Consider the following 20,386-nt stretch of genomic DNA (forward strand, 5'->3'; position numbering starts at 1 on the left):
CAAACCTGCATTGGATAAAATTAAGTTGTTTGAAGTATAGGTAATTTTGCAATACATTGCTACTTTTCTTTTATTCTAATGTTAAAGACTATTACAGTAGTATTTTGTTTGTTGATCTAATGTTTAAGATGCGTTGGATAAAAGCATCTGCTAAATACCATAATCATAAAACAGCCTTGGGTTGTTTTGCACACATTGTTAAATTTAGGTCCACTGGATTCTGCACAGCTGTCAGGCTAGAGTAGATGACTCAATCTTGGGTCCTCTAGGAGATGGAGTATAATTATATGTAAAAATGGTCATCGCTGCCGCCATTGTGAGCACTCAGTGTGAGCACACAATGAACCTGTCAGTCTCGCCTCACCCACATCTATTGTCAGAACCATAATATCTAATGTTTGCTTCATACCCCTCTCCTTTGGCACTCTGCTTTACTTACATATTCCCTCTGTGTGTGTGTGTGTGTGTGTGTGTGTGTGTGTGTGTGTGTGTGTGTGTCTGTCTGTCTGTCTGTCTGTCTGTCTGTCTGTCTGTCTGTACGTGCGTCCTGTCACTTCATGTCCCTTTGACACAGTCACTTTCTTTGTTCTCACCTGCCCTTCTAGTCTGATCAGTGACTCACTCACCTGTGTCTCTTGTCTTTTGTCTTTTATCTTCTCTCTCTCTCTCTCTCTCTCTCTTTTCAGGAGTTCAGTTGCTGGCGCTCCTTGTCCCCACCCTGGTGTCATACCTGCTGGACGAGAACGCCTTCTCTTCGGCTGCGCCGGCCTCCAAGGGCTTGCACAACTTTGCCCTGCAGGACCTGATGCGCATCGGGCCTCTGTACCCAGCCGCCTTCAAAACTGTGATTGGGGCAGCGCCCGAGCTGAAGACCCGCCTAGAGACGGCCATCCTGGCCAATCAGGCCAGCAGCAAGGCCAAGGCAGCAGCCAGGCAGGCCCAGCCCACCGTGCAGGCCGCGCCCACGATCAAACTCAAGACGAGCTTCTTCTGAAGAGACCGTATCTTTTCATTCCCACATTGTGTTACTGTGTTTCACTGTGTTTTACTGATATCTGTCACTGGATTGCGTGTGTGCGTGTGTGCGTGTGCGTGCGTGTGTGTGTGTGTGTGTGTGTGTGTGTGTGTGTGTGTAAAAGAGTGAGTTTGTGTCGCCATTCCTCTGAGCTTTTGAGAGTGCACTCCCCCTAAAAGTGGAAATAATATATACAGTATGTGTACATACGGATTAAAGGGCCTTTTTAATATTGTGTGTCACAGACGCTATATGAAACATGTGCTTACAGCAGTGAATTTGTAAAAGGGATTTTTATTGTTGGAATCTCATTTTCCAGAATGTTCTCCCTTTCCACCCCGAGTCACATGGAACACTGCATTATGAATTGTAATGAATAGAACATTTTCATGAAGCACATTTGAAAGCACTATATCATGGTGTCATTTCCCTCATTCTCAATGAATCACTGACCCGTGTAACTTTAATTGTCACTGTATGTTGTTCTGTCCTTGTTATTTTGCCTTGCTTCCTCCTTGCTTGTTTGTCCTATTTAGATGCCTTATGTTTGATTTTTTTTCCCCATTCATTCCTTAGTTAGTTTTTAACAAGAAATCATACTGCAGACTACTTCAGCTAGCTCTTATACTCTTGAGTCTAGCATGGTTCATTTATAACCTTAATGTGGAAAGACTTGCCAATGTTACCATTAAAGCATAGCTTGAAAGGATCATGGAAAAGTCTGTATACAGTTTCCCCATTTCACTAGAGATGCAGGTACATTTTCAGCTGTTTCATGTCAGCTGGTTGCCTTTGTTTTCTTGTGTCATACAAGGCAGTGTCAATGCAGATTTGAAACGCCATTTTATTCCTGCTGGATTAACTTAACATTAATCTATCCATATCAACACTGGTGAAGTATTGCTGATATTGTTTATTGTTTATCAAAAAGCATGTCAGTGATAATGCACAAAAAAGATAAAGTGAATTTACATTTTGTCTTATTGCTTTCCATTTCTTGTTTGTTTTTGCTGTTTGTTTCTTGGACCAGAATGTGAAATAAATGAATGAACTGCACAACAACATTGGAATGGCATTAAAGATATTTATTTTTAGCTTTTACACACTGGAACTGAAGTTTCCATTATTTTGGTTTGTTGTCTTGACGTCTGTTATGAATTCTGTAATATGCTGTGATGGTGCAAAACTGGAAAACACAATAAAGAGACATGAGATGCATCAGAGCTGATCACGCCATGTCTAGATATTCACCTGTCTGAATCAGTTTTCTCCTGGGGAAGCAGCTGAGAGGATCTGGCTTTCCCGAGACGAGCACAAATAATAGGCTACATCCACCTAATCCTAATTTTCAAGCACATTCTGTCTTTAAATACCACAGTGTCAGTTATTCACAGGGGCAGCCGTGGCCTACTGGTTAGCGCTTCAGACTTGTGACCGGAGGGTTGCCGGTTCGAACCCCGACCAGTAGAAAGCGGCTGAAGTGCCCTTGAGCAAGGCACCTCCCCGAGCGCCGCTGTTGTTGCAGGCAGCTCACTGGGGCAGGATTAGTGTGTGCTTCACCTCGCTGTATGTTCACTATGTGCTGAGTGTGTTTTACTAATTCACGGATTGGGATAAATGCAGAGACCACATTTCCCTCATGGGATCAAAAGAGTATATATACTTATACTTACTTATTCTGCCAGAGGAATTGATATGAATAGGAACGGTATGTCCACATAACTGATATGAATACCGTTAATGGATCATTTCAACGTTGATTATTAAGTGTTAAGTGTAATATTTGATTTCAATGTGATCAACAACTAGAAGCTCAAATGCATGAGGATATTTGCGTTGAATTGAATGTGACATGATGATTATGATCATTATGACTTTTTGTACAAATTAATATAATGATGCTTTATTTGTGTTTGATATTAAAACTATCTTGGCTTTATTATGTTGATCAACTTTACTTAAACATGTGTACAATAACATATTTTGTAAGCTGCATCCTTTTGTCTCTGCAGGAACGTCGCCACAAGCCTCGACTAGCGTCTCAAGAAACGCCCACTCACTTGTGGGCGTGAGTATGCGGGCTGACGTCATTGAATGGCAGCTGGCTGTCAGAAATTGAGTTTGCTCTCCCCCAGTTCAACTCGCCGTTGGCAGATTCTACGCTACGCTCTCAGTGCGGCGCATATCTTGAGAGAACTAACGTTAGCGGCGGAGGAGAATCTTCACAGAAACGATTTGGTACCGTGTTGTTACCCGAGCCCGGCCATGGACGAACAGGCAGGGCCCGGCGTCTTTTTTAACAATAATAACAACTCGATATTGCAAAGTGGAGGAAAAGGACCACTGCCCGAAGGCGATGGAGGGGAGGCGGTAAGGGCTCAGTACAGTATCCCGGGGATCTTGCACTTCCTGCAGCACGAATGGGCCCGTTTTGAAGTGGAACGAGCACAATGGGAGGTGGAGCGGGCCGAATTACAGGTAAGAAATGCTGATGTCTGTAACTATCTTTATGGCCAGGGCTCGTGCGCGCAGTGAAGTGCACACGATGGTCAAGCAAGCCTGATAAACATTGTTGTGGCAAGTCACCACCCGCAGCTCATGGGGGCAATTCAAGCTATCTCACCAGTGAGTTACAGAAGAATTCGAAAAGAATAACTTGCATTTGAACTCCTCGCTAGAAATGGTGTGCAGTGAGCATCCGTTTTTTTTCAGTAGAGCATCCAACTTCACCTCTTCAATAACCTCACATTATGAACTCACTCCATCACGCTTACATACACTAGATTCCTCTGGGCAGAACTGTGGAGTAGCTACTGGAATGCTGAATGCAGTTTCCCACAGTTTACTACATTTATCAAAACGCTCAATCTGGCAAAAGCAGACACAAGACAGTAATGTTATTCTTTGCTAGTTATCTGATAACTAGTTGAATTCGATGGGAACAAAGTATCCCTTTCTGCGTCGTAAGCGTTTACATTACAGTTTAATGTGTTCCATATCTTGTAGTATAAATAACTTTTTGTTCTTATACATTCTTATAATTTATGCGATTTCAGCGCGTGTATTTGCTTGCTAGGCATCGGCAAGCTATTCCGCTTCCAACCTTTGTCATAAACAAATGTAACAGTTAGCCTGCTAGCTAACATAAACGTTAGCCTCCGAGCTATAAAATTGAGGAAGCTGCTAATTATTTAGCAAGCTTCATGTGGGTAGACTTGCAATAAGTGGAGCATAGGTCAGCAGTTAGATTGCGCCATTTTGAACATTTTATAGTCTTGAACATAGTCACTGGGCAGAAATTATATATATCTTGCATTGCGTCCAACGCTCCTTATTCGTTTTTGAGTAGATAGCTAGTTGACTAGCTGCTGAGCTAGCTGTGTAGCTAGCAATCTTAAAACGCTAGCCAGCTCGACAGATACTTCCTCATAAAAGCACAGAGGTAGTGACATCAAACCTGGCAGCTAAATACGGTGTCTTGGCACAATTTCTAAATATTGCATTTAATGTGACCAGTAATATGTTGCGTAGATATATTAACATCTTTATTCAATAATTGAAAGAAAAATGCATTGAATAAGTGTACGGGATAGATTTTTGCTTAGAGTGAGTTAGCCTACTATTATTATTGCGACGTCATCCATTGCGCTTACCTCATCGTTTGTGTGCTTTTGAGCGCAGGGTTTTTCCTTTTAATTGTGTGTGCCCTACTTAATAATCCTGGCTTTACAACAAGTGCTGTCTGTCTGGGAACGTTCTGGATGCACATATTTCATCTTATCTTGCATAAAATTAATTGTTATAATCTGATGAGTGGCTATATGCAAACCAGCAATGGATGTCTCCATCCTGTGTCCCTTACTGATCTCCTCTGTGGACTGGAAGGACGGAGACAGAACAATGAGACAGGGACTCAGATGCTTCCTTAGTGGTTTCCTGACATTTGGCAATCCTCAGAATGCCACTTATGCCTTTGAGCATACACGGCATAATGTGGTCGACACACCGGACTATGGTCCAGTAGATGCAATCCTCTTCTCGTCATCCATCGGCCTTAGCAGACTATTCTTCCGAGAAATTATGCTGTAAATGGTATGCCTGTTTGTCTCTCCTGAATGTTAACCCAAGAAAGGGCATGTTCAACTCCACTGTCAATCAGCGGAATACACCTCATACACACAGCCACTGCAGACTCCAAACCTTTGGACTGATGTTTAGAGAGGATGGTGTTGGAGCAAGGAGTATCAAGAACCTGGGAGGAAGTTTTTTCCAGATCGCTGTTTGTTTCTTGCAAGGCTGCGTAAAAATATCTCTGAGTGGGTGACGTGACTCAGGGAAGAAGACATGGAAAGAAAGCAAAGCACAGCAGCAGAAAATAAGGAAATGAAGGAAAGGGAGATGCCCTTTGGAAGCACCCACAGCATTTCAGAGGATGTAGCCTCTTGTTGTAGTTTTCTTTTTTCTCCTGTTGTGCCTGTTCTCCACAAACGTACTACATGTTACACACAGGCTCATAGTTGGTGTCTATCTCTGCAACCTGCCTAGGACTATTGTGTTGCTTTACCATGAGCTCTATTCTGGTTAGTGCAATGACTCATGCAGCATTTCATTTAATTTAATTTAATTTAATTTAATTTCAGAAGGAGACCCTTGAATAAACGCCTGTGTGGTTTTATTTTATTATGGGACTGCAAGCATTTCTATTTAATGACTGCTGCAGTATATTGCCAACATACAGGCACAGGCAATGATTTACATACTAAATTATATAGCTTCATTTATGAAATGGTTTTACTTTTGATTAATTTTTTTAATCCATATCCTTTGTGAAACTCAGACAAGACTATAGAGGTTATGCTATCATATAATTACTGAAGACTACTGAACTACTACTGACTACTGAAGTCTACTTTTCAATTGATGCCAAATGTGTTGATTCAATTTAAACTTAAATGTTGGTGTTGGTGGCAACTATGTTGTGTGGGTTTATTACACTGAGAAGTTGTGGCATCTGAGATTTTGCAGGAGAAATAAGTAGCAGTTCCCTCTCCATTTCACTAGCGTGGATGTGCTGACATTGGCTGCCGAACTGACAGAAGCTCTGTGGGAAGTGTGTGTTGCTCACTCGGGCTCCTTTCATCTCCTCCAAACAATTAGAAGCCGCAGGAAGGACATTCCTTTTCACAGTAACGCTAATGTCACATGCAAATCTCAGAATGGGAAGGAAATTAATTGACGGAGAGTCATTGGGATGCTGCTGATGCAGTGATGATGTTCACAATTGACAGTTCCAAGAAGTGCACAGCTTATCTCTATCCATAGAGATGTGTTTCAGCAATCAATAATTTGCACAGAACAATGTTGCTTACCCCTGTTCTATATTTCTAAATCAGTTTTTTTTCTATCACAGTTTCTGACGTGTTCCTCCTACTGTAGTGCTCACATAAAATCCCACGCAACAAATTTGTTTATTAGGCTATCTATCAGTCCCTCCAGATCATTTCCCTCTGCTCTCCCTTTCTAGGAACAGACGAGGATACCAAGAGCCAGTACCAGTGTAAATGCTCTGCATATTTCCGAGGCTGTCAGATAAAGACTTAGTGAAAGGTCAGGAGTGATTGCGTTCCCCATGAAAAAGTGTGATTGTACTGTACTGAGCACTGTCACATTGCATATAGCCCTGACTTCAGTGTGTGTGTGGGTGAAGGAGATGGAAGAAATAGTTACACTAGTGATAAGTGTTCCAAAAGGTTGGATGGACTCACCTTAATTGACTAATCAATCTTGATCAATCAGGTCACTTTCAGACATGGGTGTGGAATGGTCAGGGTGTGTTTGTTGTATGATAAGTATTGATTGATGGAATGAATTCATGATTGATTGCAGTCAATAACAGCAATCGCAGCTTGTGTCTGTGCGTAGCATCTTTGCATAATAGTAACTTAGTTCTGTGGTCTTGTGAAATGGCGATTCATCGATGTAGGTCTTATTTTATCTTGCTCTACTCAACTGCTTTACGCCTCATCACTGTGTCTGTCGAGGTGGCCATTGACCCCTCCTTCCCCTTGTGACCTGACACTTGTGTTGTATGTTTGTGTGGCTGCCATTGTGTTTCTTTTATCAACCAGCCAGCCAGTCGATGCTGGTCCCTTCACAGTGTAGAGCAATCACCCACCGGGCCATAGATAGATAGGCGAGGTTAGGCGGGGGGCTATGGCCCTGGAGGTGTTCGAGTGACCAGAGGACTGGGAGTCATCAGGGCTGGCCTACTTCTGACAGAGGCTAATTACTGCTGACAGTCATGTGAGAGGCAGGGACGTGCGGTTGAAGTGCCATGGCCTCGCCTTGTCAGAACCATTTCCCAAGGTCAAGTGAGCATGATGTCTTTTTAGGCAGAAGTGGGGCAGGACAGCGGGGCAAGGACGCTAGCTGCATTTGGCGTTTCTGTTCGCTTTGAGCTTATTTTTTTGGAGTGTCCAGGGTAAGGGGCACGGCCCTGTTGGAGCTGTACGGAACGTGTTAAATTCTAAGTTCGAATGATAAAAGCCTGGCATGATTTTGAGGTCGTGCAGTCGTCCATCATCTCTACTTGCATGGTGTGTGCTAATTAGCAAGCTCAAATAGTTGATGTATATTTACTCTACTCTGATCCTAGAATGCACAGTGTTTCTGCATAAACTTCTGCTTTTAAAAGGGACCTTTAAATTCCTTTAATCAAATTTGAACACCACAAGCTCCAGAGAGGGATGGGTTTGGGAGGGAAGCGGCAAAAGGAAGTGGCTTCACCTCAAGTTTCAGCCTCAGCGTTTGGCGAACTCCATATTATGGTACATTTTTAGCATGCATGATTGACCAAACAGCACGAAAGGAGAATGTCACACCAACTACCGCAATCTAATTCATTGAGCTCTGCTTCCTCAGTAAAAGACCCTATTGAGTGGCGGAGTGAGTGTCTAATTGACGTGACCTCATGGCAAGGTCTTTAGCCAGTGTGACACTTGAGTCGTGATGCAGGCATGTTTGTAATCGCATGGCCGGGGCGGGTAATGGACTGGGCATCTCTGAGTGGTGTGTCTATCAGAGCTGAACTTCCTGTCGTGGTTATTTTATCAGCTGTGCTCCAGAACCCTCCCGCCATCATGAGAAGTGGTAGCTCAAGAGCACAGCTCATTGGTTGAGCTGTGCTACAGAACCCTCCCGCCATCATGAGAACTGGTAGCTCAAAAGCACAGCTCATTGGTGGAGCTGCGTTTGGGCGGCAATTGGAGCATTGTCTTTTTTGAATGCTTGCTCCGCCTTTCGTTTCCTCTGCATTTGTTTTAACCACAAGAGATTGCATTGTCTTCTCAAGTTGAGGGTATGTACTTACCTGCACCCTGAATCTGCACTTGCCCTTGAAATTGCAGTCTAAATTCAGTACATTTTAACACACGCACGTTTCAAACTAGTGTTAACTGTTACACTGCATTGCAGTCGGTTCATTTCTGTAATATATTTCCCTTTACTTTCCCCCTTGTTAATGGATAAGTCCTTGTTATTCTCCAGGCCCTTGCAGCCTTCATCATTCTCACTCCAACACTACCTCTGTAATACCCTCTTTCTAAGCGTGTGTGTGTGTGTGTGTGTGTGTGTGTTGAACTGAACCGCCTTCTTACTGTTCGCAGCAGTGAGGCACAGGAAGCCAGTAATATGGTTAGAATGGTTAGTGTGTATGAAGCTTCACTCTGAGTGGCTGAGTGCCGTTTGAACTTGAGTAATGTCCCACAAGCTCAGTCACTAAAAAAAAAAAAAAAAAAAAAAAAAAGTCATTGGTTGTGTGTTTTTGAGGTTCTCTGATCATGTAAGCTACAGCTTACAAAAAACAGCTGGACAAAAGCGTAACCATAACCATACAGGGAATAGGCGGCAGTTTATTTACAACACATTGATAAAACCAAAATTCATTTGATCTCTTTCGGGTGGCATCACATGCCTGCCTAGCACATTACTGAACATAGAAGCAAGAGGCTCTCAGCTACAAGAGCAAAATGAATTAAAGAAGCCCTATGCAACAATTTTAGCAAAAATGACCTTAATTATGCAGGTTGAGAGTCGTTCTGATGGTTCTACAACACTTTTTGGGTCATTTGGTGCTTCGTCTCCCCCTAGTGCTTCTCCGCGGAAAAAACGAATATGCAACTTTCTGGTCGCGGTCCGAACACATCCGGATGTGACTCAGCGTAAGTATCCAATCGCGCCTCGAAAATGTAGTCAGATTGTAGTTTCTAAAAAGACTGCAAAACGGACTCCGACTTTGCTTTGTTGCTGTTGAAATTGTAAGTAGCCTACCCTTGGGTGAACTTCGTTTTTGTAATGTGGTTTGATAGTCTCTTGAACAATGTTTGCTCGACCGTTTTATTGTGAGCCCTGTATGTGTGTAGCTTGGTTTCTTGATGGCTAGCTCGCTAGCTAGTGGGGGTTTAGCGTAGCAGTCACTTGCTACCGAAGCTGCAGGGGGAGCTATGTCGTGAAAATGCGAGCCCAAATCAGGCGAAAACCCAGAAACAGCGAAGGAATAACCAGACCTGCATAGGGCTTCTTTAAGCCTCTAGTTCAGTAAAAAGGTATAATTGTGTTCTAGTGAGCCACATATACCTCTGTTCTGACTCTGAAATATTGAAGATTTTCAGGAGTGCCTTTAGCTTGTCCGGAGTAGACCACATGTTGTGCAAGATGCAGTCAAGACAATTGGTGTGTTTGTCCTGTTATTTGTTATTCGTATCTCACAGTAGTTTAGTTAGTGGCAAAACATGGCCATATGGGGTTTATCACATCGCCTACATTCCGAAAGAGTTTGTAGGGCGTCTCTTGGAACTGTTGGTGGATATAGGCTCTCGCTTGCTGCTTTCCCTGAAACGTGAGTGGTGGGCACCCCATCCCCCCTGTAACTTCAAACCAGCGCAGTCAGGGGAAACCAAGGGAGGATCCCGTCTCCCTCTCCAAGTCCAAGTATAGCCTATAGCCATTGCATGCCATGAGCCAGCTCGCCTGTGTGCAAGATAGACTAGGCTCAAGGCCTGCAATGGTTATAGGCCCAGATGTGATCATGTGTAGGAAGACTACTGATTTCTTTCAAGGTTATTGCCTCATTAGAATGCAGTCTGGATGGACTGTCTGAAATGTTACATTAACAGTTCTATCAGAGTAGATGGGATTGTATTTGTAACTAAAGAAAAGCAGATTCTCTAAACAGGTACAGTGCATGGCCCTCTGCTTTGAGATGGAGAGCTTGGTTTAGCTTACACTTTTCTGAATAAAGGTCTTAGTCAATATTTTCTGCAGGTCTGGTCGTCATTCAACTGTCAGGCTCCATCCACGGGATCATTGTGGAGATTGTGACATGCAGGGGACTCCAGAGAATGCTGTTTGACAGATGTGGAAATAGCTGTAGGACTCATCGTGGATGGTCCTGTCAGAGCACTGTCCTACCACTGGCTGTGATGGCTGTTTTCGTCATCACTTCATGACCTTGTCTGAAGGTTTTTTTTTTTGGGGCAGTTTGCGTTTGTCTTTTTTCTGAAAAAGTGTGCTTTGAGAGCCAAATTAAGCCAAGCAGCTAAAGTTCATTGCATTTATTAGATAATAGCTGTGGCTGTGTGAATCAAACATTCTTTTTCGTCCTAAAAAGCCAGAGCATTTGTCTTTGGCTAGCTTACTTGTCTTGTCCCTGTCACGTTTCCACATTCAGGTCCTCATTAGCGTTCTCTAATTTGATATCACGAGCTGGGCAAAGGTGTCTATGGACCAGGAGGACATTTTATACGGCAAAGAGGCCGCCTAATCACCAGTCCCTTTAGTCTGCCCACATAGCCCCTTACTTACTACGGCAGCGGACTATTAAGAGCTCTGTCTTCTCTTAGAGACCAGATGTCCTAATTATCCTCATATGATCTGATCTCATCTGGCTTCTCCAACTATATGCCTCTGCCAGTAAGAGGGGAGGGGTGCCGGGCGGGTGGGGGTTTGGTTTGCTGACAATAACTGGCATGAGTGAGGCAGGATCACACTGAGGAGGAGGAGGAGGCATGAGGGAGCTGAGGAGGTGGCATGGGAGAGACTCTGAGGAAGATGCATGTGAGAGATGCTGAGGAGGAGGCATGGAAGAGACGGGATCATGCTCAGGAGGAGGAGGCTGGAAGAGGACCAATTTAGATGTTTCAAAGCAGAGGGTTCAAAGCAGAGGCAGAGGGTACAGGGGGATGGACTGTGATAGGCAGCGATGACCCAGTAGCAGGAGTGCCGGGGGCAGGTGATGAGGTTGCATAGTGACGTCTCTCACTTGTGCCATTTATACTCTCTATCATCCAAATATAGACCCGAGGTTGTTCTTAGACTGGAGCTGTCCTTTAACAGCAACAAAAAAGACATACTCACACACAGTACTGACTGTTCTGTCCCCCAGAGGTGGAAGGAGAGGACGAGTACCACAGTAACATATTTTAGTCGGTCCTGCCATGTCTCTTCATATCTCTCTTCTGCTTGCTCTTTTGGCTTTACACACCCATACACACACCTATACACACATACTTTACTGATCGTGCAGTCCCCCAGACTCGAGCCATTCATCCCTACCCATAATGCTGTGTGGGTGGTCAACCCCACAAGGCCAACGCACCCCTCCTTTCTCCCTCCAGACCCATGCATCAAGCTGGGCCCAGGCAGGCAGCGAATGGGCAGCATAGCGAGGCTAGGGAGCTACATCCCTGTCTTACCAGTCATTAAGCACATCAATTTTAATAAGAGACCAAGAGAGAGAGGATCTTCTAGCGAGTAGGAAGTAAGTGGGTTACCCACTTTTCCTCTGGCACTGCAAGGCAGCTCCCCGCAAACTCTCCCTCTCTCTCCGTCTCTTTCTGCTCTCCTTTTCACTCTCAATCGCTCTCATTCTCTTTTTTTCCTCTCTCAATTTTGCTCTTGTCCTCTTGGATGCAAGTCAAATCAGAAATTTGATCTGTTTTTCAGCTGTTTTCCCTCCACTCCAAACCAAGTGGCATTCCGCACGTTTTTCATTCCTGCTCTTGCCAGTCCCCTTGTTTTGTTGGCTGAAGGAGAAAAAAAAAACGAAAACAAAAAAATAAACGCTGCCATCCATCTACGCCTCAGTCCCCACAGTGTATAAATCTTAGTAATTGCTATTTGCTGTGCATTTTGCAACGCTGACAGTCACAGACAATGATTGCAGGCATTTTCCAGCTTTTGCTTGCTGAACTCTGAAAAGGCACACAAAGCGGTACGGGGCTTAGCCCATCTCAGCATCTTTCTAGCACAGTGCACATCAGCTCTCTCTGTGGATGGGATGTAGCCTAATCATCAGCCACAACTGCTGGGCTTTTTTTCATGCATGCATTGCATGTGTCTGCTTGTGTGGTCTAATATGCTAACATGATTTCATATGTTGGCCTTGTGCTGTGTGCTATGAGCTGCCTTGGTGGTCCCTAAGCCAAGATGGCGTGTGGCTTGAGTGGAGACGGAGCGATGAGATGGAGAGACCCAGAGACAGGCAGGCTGCCCCATCGGTATCCAACAGTAGTGAGGCACTCATCCACAGCGTAATGAGTTAGATGGGCCTCTAAGTGGATGGGGAAACAAGGCAGCCAGCCTCAGGAAGGGAGCAGTGCACATGCAGCCATGCTGAATAGAGGGATGGGGGATGTTCACATAGAATTCCTCTGGCGATGGCGTCAAGCGTGTGTGTTCCCGAGCGAAGCAGTCAGCAGGCCGTAAACAGGAGGAGAAAACAGATCGACACACATTTACTCTTGACTTCAGTATATTTCATAAGCAGCTTGATGATTTTTTTTTTTTTTTTTTTTTTTTCTGGTGAATAGCCTAACTTGTTCCTGCAGCATCTCAACTACCCCCTCCCTCAGTACTAAAGCGTGTGATTTGGCACCTGACTTAAGCACTTGGTATTATGTGCTTCCATGCCCAGAGACCACACAAACTAGTCCAGCAGTGAGGTATTAATCCTGGCGGGCTGATGGTCTGCTTGGTCCTTCAGCTTCCCTCCTGTGGTGTAAGGGGCTCTGAGGGGCAGTGGCTGGCCCTCTGCCTCCTGCCCACCCATGTGAGCTCATCAGGTGGAGGAACACAGCCAGTGGTTCCATTCACATTCCGATTCTGATTCCTGAGTTTTCATCATCGGCCTCTTTCTGACACGCTCGCCTATTATAGAGGTGTCTGGCTGCCTGTGATGGCTCCACTCCCTATAGTCACACTCTGGGGAACAGGAACAGGAGAGTGCGTGTGTGTGTGCGCGAATGGGAGTGTGTGCGCTTGTGCGTGTGTGTGTGCCCATTTGCTCTCTCCAAGGGCTTGACGTTCTGCTGTGAGCACCGTGCCCTTACAGATGCTTTGGCTCATTTCTGTTTTCCGTGAGTAAAAGGCATTCCATATGAAGTCATGGCAACAGAAGTCATTAGGGACACAAAAAAAAATTAAGGCTCGATTCTCCCTTTCGTTTACTTCCCTCTATCGTCATGGTTATGCGTCATGGCTCTATCGTCATGGTTATTCTGGCTTTTCCACTGCCAAGCAGACATACACAGGCATGCATGCATGCCTCCTTGCAAAAGCACTGTAGGACTAAAAGCTTCCATTCAGGGCCGTGGAAATGGAATTGTAAAATCCAAATTGCTTCCCACCAATCACTCAAACACCACAAATGGGACTGTTCCTAAACTAAGTAATTAACATGGAATGTAGCCTGCTTTGATATTACCAGATTGCCTTGAGCTTTCTGGTGACAATTGTCAGTCAAGGAAATCTGGGCACATGTGGATGACATCATTTCCTTGTTGACTGCCTCTGGCGTTAAAGAGCACTGTTCATGAAGCATTCAGCAGTATGGTGGGGGACAGAGAGGGGGAAGGGGGAGGGTTGCCTGTGTGTCTTCACACCAGAGTTCACCATGAGTTTATGTAATATTAATGTGCTCTGGGGGAGAGAAAGAATGCACTCACCATTCTGGTGTTTCTTTGTTTCTCCGCCAGACAAAAGAACAGACCAGAGCTCTGGTATCACTCCCCAGCATTGATTTCAGGGATATTTTACAAGGCCTGTGACCGCATGCTCATTGTATATGAAGAGACAGATAATCTCAATGAATGAAAACACCTCCAGTCCTCACAAGTGTAATGATGTTTTGGTCCTGTCTGGGCGCCTGGCAATCAATCTGAGAATGTTAGGATAGTTTAGCCTCCAGAGGTGGCAACCCAGCTGAACTGACCTGAAAGACTTAGGCAATTACAATTCAGTTGTTCAGGTTCACTCTTCCACACTTCACACTGCAAGCTGCAAGGGAACAAGGTTTCTCTCTTATGAGGTCATCAGTGTTGAGGTCTGGCTTAGGCAGTGGGAAATCACCTCAGTCAGGACCCGCCTATCTCTGAGCCACTGTATTTCTTTGTCGGATTGGGGTGTGAGGGATTTACCAGACTCTTACCCAAAGCGGCAGGGACTAGCAGTGTCTGGTTTGGGTTTCAAACCCAGGCCAACCATTTCTCCCTCGTGTACCCCACTATATGACAGAGGGAAAGCAGAAGAGGCACTCGCTGTTGGGGGGCGCTGTGGCACAAGTGGTTATAGCACCCGTACCATATCGGGTCCACATGCCCATAGAATAGAATAGATCTTTATCGTCATTGTCACAGGTACAACAACATTTAAAGTGCTCTCCAGTCAGTGCATCACTCATAGAGTCTATATAAAAAAAAGAAAATAAATAAATTGACCAAGGTTGGAGTCCGCCTGGGTAATTTCCCTGATCCCACCTCATCTCTCTCTATATAGTGTGTGTGTGTGTGTGTGTGGTCAGACTCATACTCTCATTCTCAAAAACAAATGACTAATGTGCTAGACACTTTCCTTTAGTTATCTATGACCTACATAGATATCTAAGGTATTTAATCATCTGCAACCTTGTCTGCCTGCCTATCCCTGACATTGCATTAGGGCTGCAGGTCTACAGAGATCAGCCTGATTCTCTTTGACCCTGCTGGTTGCCTAGAAGCAGGGGCAGTGCTCAGTAGCTTTAAGCATCTTGGATGGCTTAGGGTAGGGCTGCACAATTAGGCTAATCGATTTTGAAATCGCAATTTGAAATAATACAATTAACTAATTGGTTTCAATTAATCGTGTAGCTCTGTCCTAATGGTTTATCCTGTCACATGTATATGTCTATATGTTGCATCTATATATATTTTTATATGCATGTCATCCTCCTTGTGTAACAGACCATGAAGCTCACCTAGTAGGAATGCTGTGCAAGGCATTCTCACCGATCACAAGTGGCCACAAGCAAAATTTTGAATATTGGACTGAAGTTTGACTTTCAAAAATGATAGCGCAGATCAAATCGCAATTGTAAAATCTCTGACAAAAATCACAATTTAGATATTTTCCCCAAATTGTGAACCACTTCGCTCAGGGGCTGTGAGAGGTGCCTTCCTGCCCACAACAAAGTAGTACAGCTGGCCATATGCCCTCTTCAGTCCTCTCTCTCAGTCAAGCTCTCTTTAGAGAAGCAGCCATTGAGCAATCCCCAGAGGAATGCCCAAGCTGCTAAGTTAAGTTACAGCAGCCTGTAGGCCAGGAATGAGGGGGAGACCCAGCCTGGCTTATGAGAGTTCAAGTCGGAGTAGAGCATCCACAGCTCTTAGGTAACTTAGAGGTAACTTTTTTTTTGTTTGTTTGTTTTGTCTTGTGTTGCCTGCTCAGTTTGTTAATGCACACAGACAACACACACACTTACATTCATACAGATTGCACTGTAGTAGATCCCTGAAGATGCAGGAAGGCAGGACAGAGCCGAAACAGTGATGCTTGTTGTAAGGTATAATGATGCACCTAAAAATGGCTGTCCTTTAATCAGGTTGTAGTGTTGATCCAATATGCTGTAGTTTTATTCTCATTAGCTGAGTCTTGCCATCTCCAGACCGGTCTGTGGCTGCTCTATTCCTGTGCCATCTTTGGAAGCACAGCTGGTGTGAGGTGTGTATGCGTATCATGGTGTGTGTTATGGTGTCACTTTGTGATATAGGCTATCGGCTGGACTTTGGCCTGGTTCCACTCTTTGTTTCATCTCTTCTGAGAACTTCCTGCTCGGGCTCTGGTTGTAACTCGGACCCTGCGTCCCTGCTCTCTTTCTCTTTCTCTCTCTGTCTTTCTCTCTCTCTCTCTCTCTGGAACTTTACCTCTTTACCTCTTACTACCTCCATAAGTTCTAGATTTGTTTTTTTTTTTAATGAAATGTAGATTTTAAACAATTTAATTTAACGTCTAATTTACTACTACCACTACCTGACACCTCTTCAGTGGAGACAACAGGTGTGTGTGTGTGTCTGGAATGTGTGGAATGCCCTCGGCCTCCCTATCAGCTGGGCCATCGCCCCTCGCCCAGCCATGCTGTGCTGTGACCGAGCCGGCCTTGTGAGGGTGCCAAGCCAAGGGGTTTGTTTGCCTTGTAAATACGGCACGTTTTTCCACCTCTTATCTCTGCTTTGTCTGTGGCACACAATACTCGTGGATAATGGATTACTGGGGCTGGGTGGAGATGGAGGTGGAGGAGGGCTGTGTTTGTGTATGTCTGTCTATGTTTGCCCTACCATGAGCTATCCAAGATGTTCAAAGCTACGGAGCACTGGCCCTGCTTCTAGGCAACCAGCAGGGTCAAAGTTCTACTGAGAGAATCAGGCTGATCTCTGTAGACCTGCAGCCCTAATGTAATGTCAGCGATAGGCAGGCAGACAAGGTTGCAGATGATTAAGACATGGCCTGCCTCCCTGACGAAACTGTTTTCTTTATTGTGTGTCTGTGTTGTGTGTCTGTGTGTTGTGTGTCTGTGTGTTGTGTGTCTGTGTGTTGTGTGTCTGTGTGTGTGTGGAAACAACGGCCATAAATTCCCCTTCATTTCTTCGTGTTTTTTGGCAGTGGTTCTTGTTTGGATAGGAGTGTCCACTCACTCTTAGCCACTGCATCCCCACTGAAAATGCTTGTAGATATTTAAGTCTCTCGTGAGAATGCTCCACCACCACTGCATTATTATTTCAGAGCTGCTTGTCTGTTTGTATTAGACTGCACACAGACGTCAACGCTCAGGCTGCTTGTTGTGGAAGCTTAAAAGGCTGGTTGTCGGCAGGCGAGGAGACTGTGTTTGTCTGTTACTGTGCGTTGCAGTCATCACTGCTTTCCTAGCCTCTGCTCCAGGTGCCTGCTTACTGCAGCTGGCAACCCTGGTACTGACTGCGGCCGAGTGCCGGCGGTGTTTGTTTTGGTGGGAGAAGCCTGTAAGCAAAAAGAATATATGGGATGATCCGCACAGCTTTTAGCTACCATTCACATGTCACTCGTTTTGATTATCACAAAACAAGCAAACAAAAAAAAGTGAATGTAAGCCACATGGTGTGTGGATCATATCCCTTATTCTCGTTGGATATAGGGATGGGCGATATGGACAAAAGTAATAATGTAAATTTGCACATCGTTAAAACAACAATCATGATATTATCGCAGACGATATATATCGCCCACCCCTAGTTGGATACTCTTGTACTGGATCTTGCACCCATCCGATTTTGGCCTGGGATGTGCAATGCCTTACACTGTTTCTTTAGCGAGAAGCGTGTAAGCCCCGAGAGGAGCTGCTCTTGTTCATTGCAAGCTTGTGCGTGTGGATGCGATGCTCTATGCACAGGGACTGAGGGGTTCCCTTTATGCTAACTCCTGCCCTCTTCTCCCCCCACTGTCACATTCTTCAGTTCACACTCTCTTCCTTTTTCTTTCTCCCTCCCTCCATATCTTTGTCAGTCTGGCCTGTCTCACTCATTGTCACTCTGCCCTCTCTATCTCTCCCTACACTCTCTCTTTCTTTCTCTCTCTCTCTTTCTCTATCTATCACTTACTCACTCACTCTCTCACTTTCGGTCTCTCTCTCACACTCATTGTCACTCTACCTACTCTCTCTCTCTTTCTCTCTCTATCACTCACTCTCACTTTCTGTCTCTCTCTCTCTCTCTCACTCTCACTTTCTGTCTCTCTCTCTCTCTCTCTCACTCACTCACACACACACACACACACACACACACACCCTCCCTCTTCCTCTCTCTCTCTGTTCCTCTCTTCATAATGAAGTCTGTGTGTGGCGAGGGAATAGATCAGGGCTTGTCTGCAGTCTGAGTGGAAGCATTCCTCTGTGGGGTTAATGTGTCGCTCCGCTCAGGATGGACACTGAGGACACACTGTTGATGGTTCACCGCCCCGAGAACTCAGCACCACACACACACACACACACACACACACACACACACACACACACACACGTTGTTTGAAATCACCACAGACAGTTCACAGTTCATATATAGTGTGTGTGTGTGTGTGTGTGTGTGTACTCGCCATTAAAGCCCCTAATGGTAATCATGGTTCTGCCTTTGACTCGCTCGCTTGTCTCTCTCTCTCTCTCTCTCTCTCTCTCTGTCTCTGTCTCTGTCTCTGTCTCTCTCTCCTCTGGGGTGAATAAGTCCTCTCTTGCAGCTAGGTTACGCAATTCACTTCAATTCATCAATTGCCTCCTCTTGGCAACCGCCCATCAAAGTTAAAAAAGCCAGGACTCACATTTAGAGGGTAGGTAGGCCACCCAGCCTGATGCTCCATCTATAGCCTCTGTGCATCTTTAGCCTGTGTCATTGTGCATTTGCAGTATATCATTATGCCATTTAATTTCCTTACTCAACAAATCTTTAAACATTCTTGTAGAAGGCTGTACTTGCACCATGCATAGTAGTTATATTTGGAATTTGGGTTGGCTGAGAGGAAGGATGTTGATTGGAAAGAAACGGAGGATGTTGGTGGCTGTGGCCCTAATTTACAGGTCTGTCCTGTGCCTCTAGAAGGTGCCTTAAGCGATTGTAAGCGGTTTACTTGAACAGTTTTTTTTTTTTTTTATGTCATTCTGATTAACCTTTCCAAATTAAAATTCCATGTCCTCTGTTTACATGGGGTAGGTTCTATTCTGATCAGATGCTCTGAAGCACTTTAGAATCTTTGATCGGAATAGCTGTTGCTGCTTTGCTTTTCCTTTAGAAGCTACAGCGGGCAATCCGATTGATCAGCCGTTCAATTGGAATAAGAACGAAATACACCTACTCTTTCATTCCGATTAAAATTCTAATCGGGTCGGCAATTTTATTCCAATCAAGGTGTTTATTTGTGTCATTTCATAGACTATACATATACTATATATATATATATATATATATATATATATATATATATATATATATATATATATATATATATATATATATATATATATATACATACATATACATACACACATACATATACACAGTCTATGATTCCGATTGAGCCATTATTCTGATTCTAATCGGAATAAAAGTGTCCATGTAAACCCACCTAGTGAGTATCCCCTCAAGATTCACAAGCTCTCCCTTCCGTGAGTACACTGTAAAAAAAAGCAAACAAGTACCTGGTCTTCATACACAGCCCTGGCTCCTTTAACTGGAAACAAAGTGGAACACCAGTAGGGAAGGCTGGGAGTATGAGGAAGGGGAGTTTGGGGAGGGAAGACACTCTCTGCAGTTTTGTTGGTGTTTGTTTCAAATATCAACGGATGTAATGCCATTCAGAATCACTAACGGTACCTTTTAATTTTAGTTTAATTAGCCACTCTCAGCCTCCTTGGCTCTGGCTGTGGCTGCATTTTTCACACACGACACACGAGCGACAGTTGACCGGCCCCTGGAGGAGGACTCTGCAAACGTGGTTTGAAAGAGAGAGAGGGAAAGGATTGTGGTATTGCTCGATGGTGGCGGTGAGGAAGTGGAGTGAATCTCATGTTATTTAAAATCCGGCAGATTAAAGGACGCCTGTGACTCATGTGCAGGCGATGCTTTCGAATACAGGCCCCGGGGCCCCCTCCATTCTTCTGCCTTCCTTTTTAAACCTGAAGGAAATTGTCCAATTAGGGTGAAGATTTGTCAACCCCAAATGCCTTTTCGTTCTGTACTGGTGCACAATTGTCATTGTCTTTCTGTTGTAGCCTCTGTCAGCTTAATATGTCAAACGAGAGAGGGTGGAAAATAGACCGCAGTGATGTCAGAAACGGCTGGCGGTCCAAGTGTTGTGTAGGAAAGGGAAGGAAAGGAGAGGAGAGGAAACTGGAGGAAGGGAAAAGGGGAGGGAGGGAGGATGAGGAGAAGTGTGGTGAGGTTTCCCCTGATTGATTGTTTGTGCCGGGGCAGAGCTGAAGTTCAGGCTTGTAAACAAACGGCAGTGTTTCCCAAACATTGACTATTTTGTGGCGAGGCGCCACGA

The 20,386-nt window shown here is 44.6% G+C and overlaps 2 protein-coding genes across 8 annotated transcripts in view; both read left to right on the plus strand.

Moving 5' to 3' along the window:
• The window catches only part of heatr5b (HEAT repeat containing 5B), a 39,074-nt gene extending 36,836 nt beyond the window's left edge, over positions 1–2,238 (plus strand). For all 4 annotated transcript variants that reach the window (XM_048269195.1, XM_048269198.1, XM_048269199.1 and 1 more), the window contains exon 36: positions 687–2,238. In XM_048269195.1, the coding sequence (XP_048125152.1) occupies positions 687–994 (308 nt within the window). In that variant the 3' untranslated portion in view covers positions 995–2,238. The remainder of the gene's footprint in view (positions 1–686) is intronic.
• Positions 2,239–3,118: 880 nt separating this feature from the next.
• The window catches only part of LOC125311405 (striatin-like), a 42,060-nt gene continuing 24,792 nt past the window's right edge, over positions 3,119–20,386 (plus strand). For 3 of the 4 annotated variants that reach the window (XM_048269421.1, XM_048269422.1, XM_048269424.1), the window contains exon 1: positions 3,120–3,494. In XM_048269421.1, coding sequence (XP_048125378.1) covers positions 3,281–3,494 — 214 coding nt within the window. In that variant the 5' untranslated portion in view covers positions 3,120–3,280. Of the gene's footprint in view, positions 3,495–20,386 lie in introns of all 4 variants that reach the window. The other variant, XM_048269423.1, reaches the window with a different exon arrangement.

This window comes from Alosa alosa, chromosome 18 (genome assembly GCF_017589495.1).
Source record: "Alosa alosa isolate M-15738 ecotype Scorff River chromosome 18, AALO_Geno_1.1, whole genome shotgun sequence".
In the NCBI taxonomy this organism is placed as follows: Eukaryota; Metazoa; Chordata; class Actinopteri; order Clupeiformes; family Clupeidae; genus Alosa; species Alosa alosa.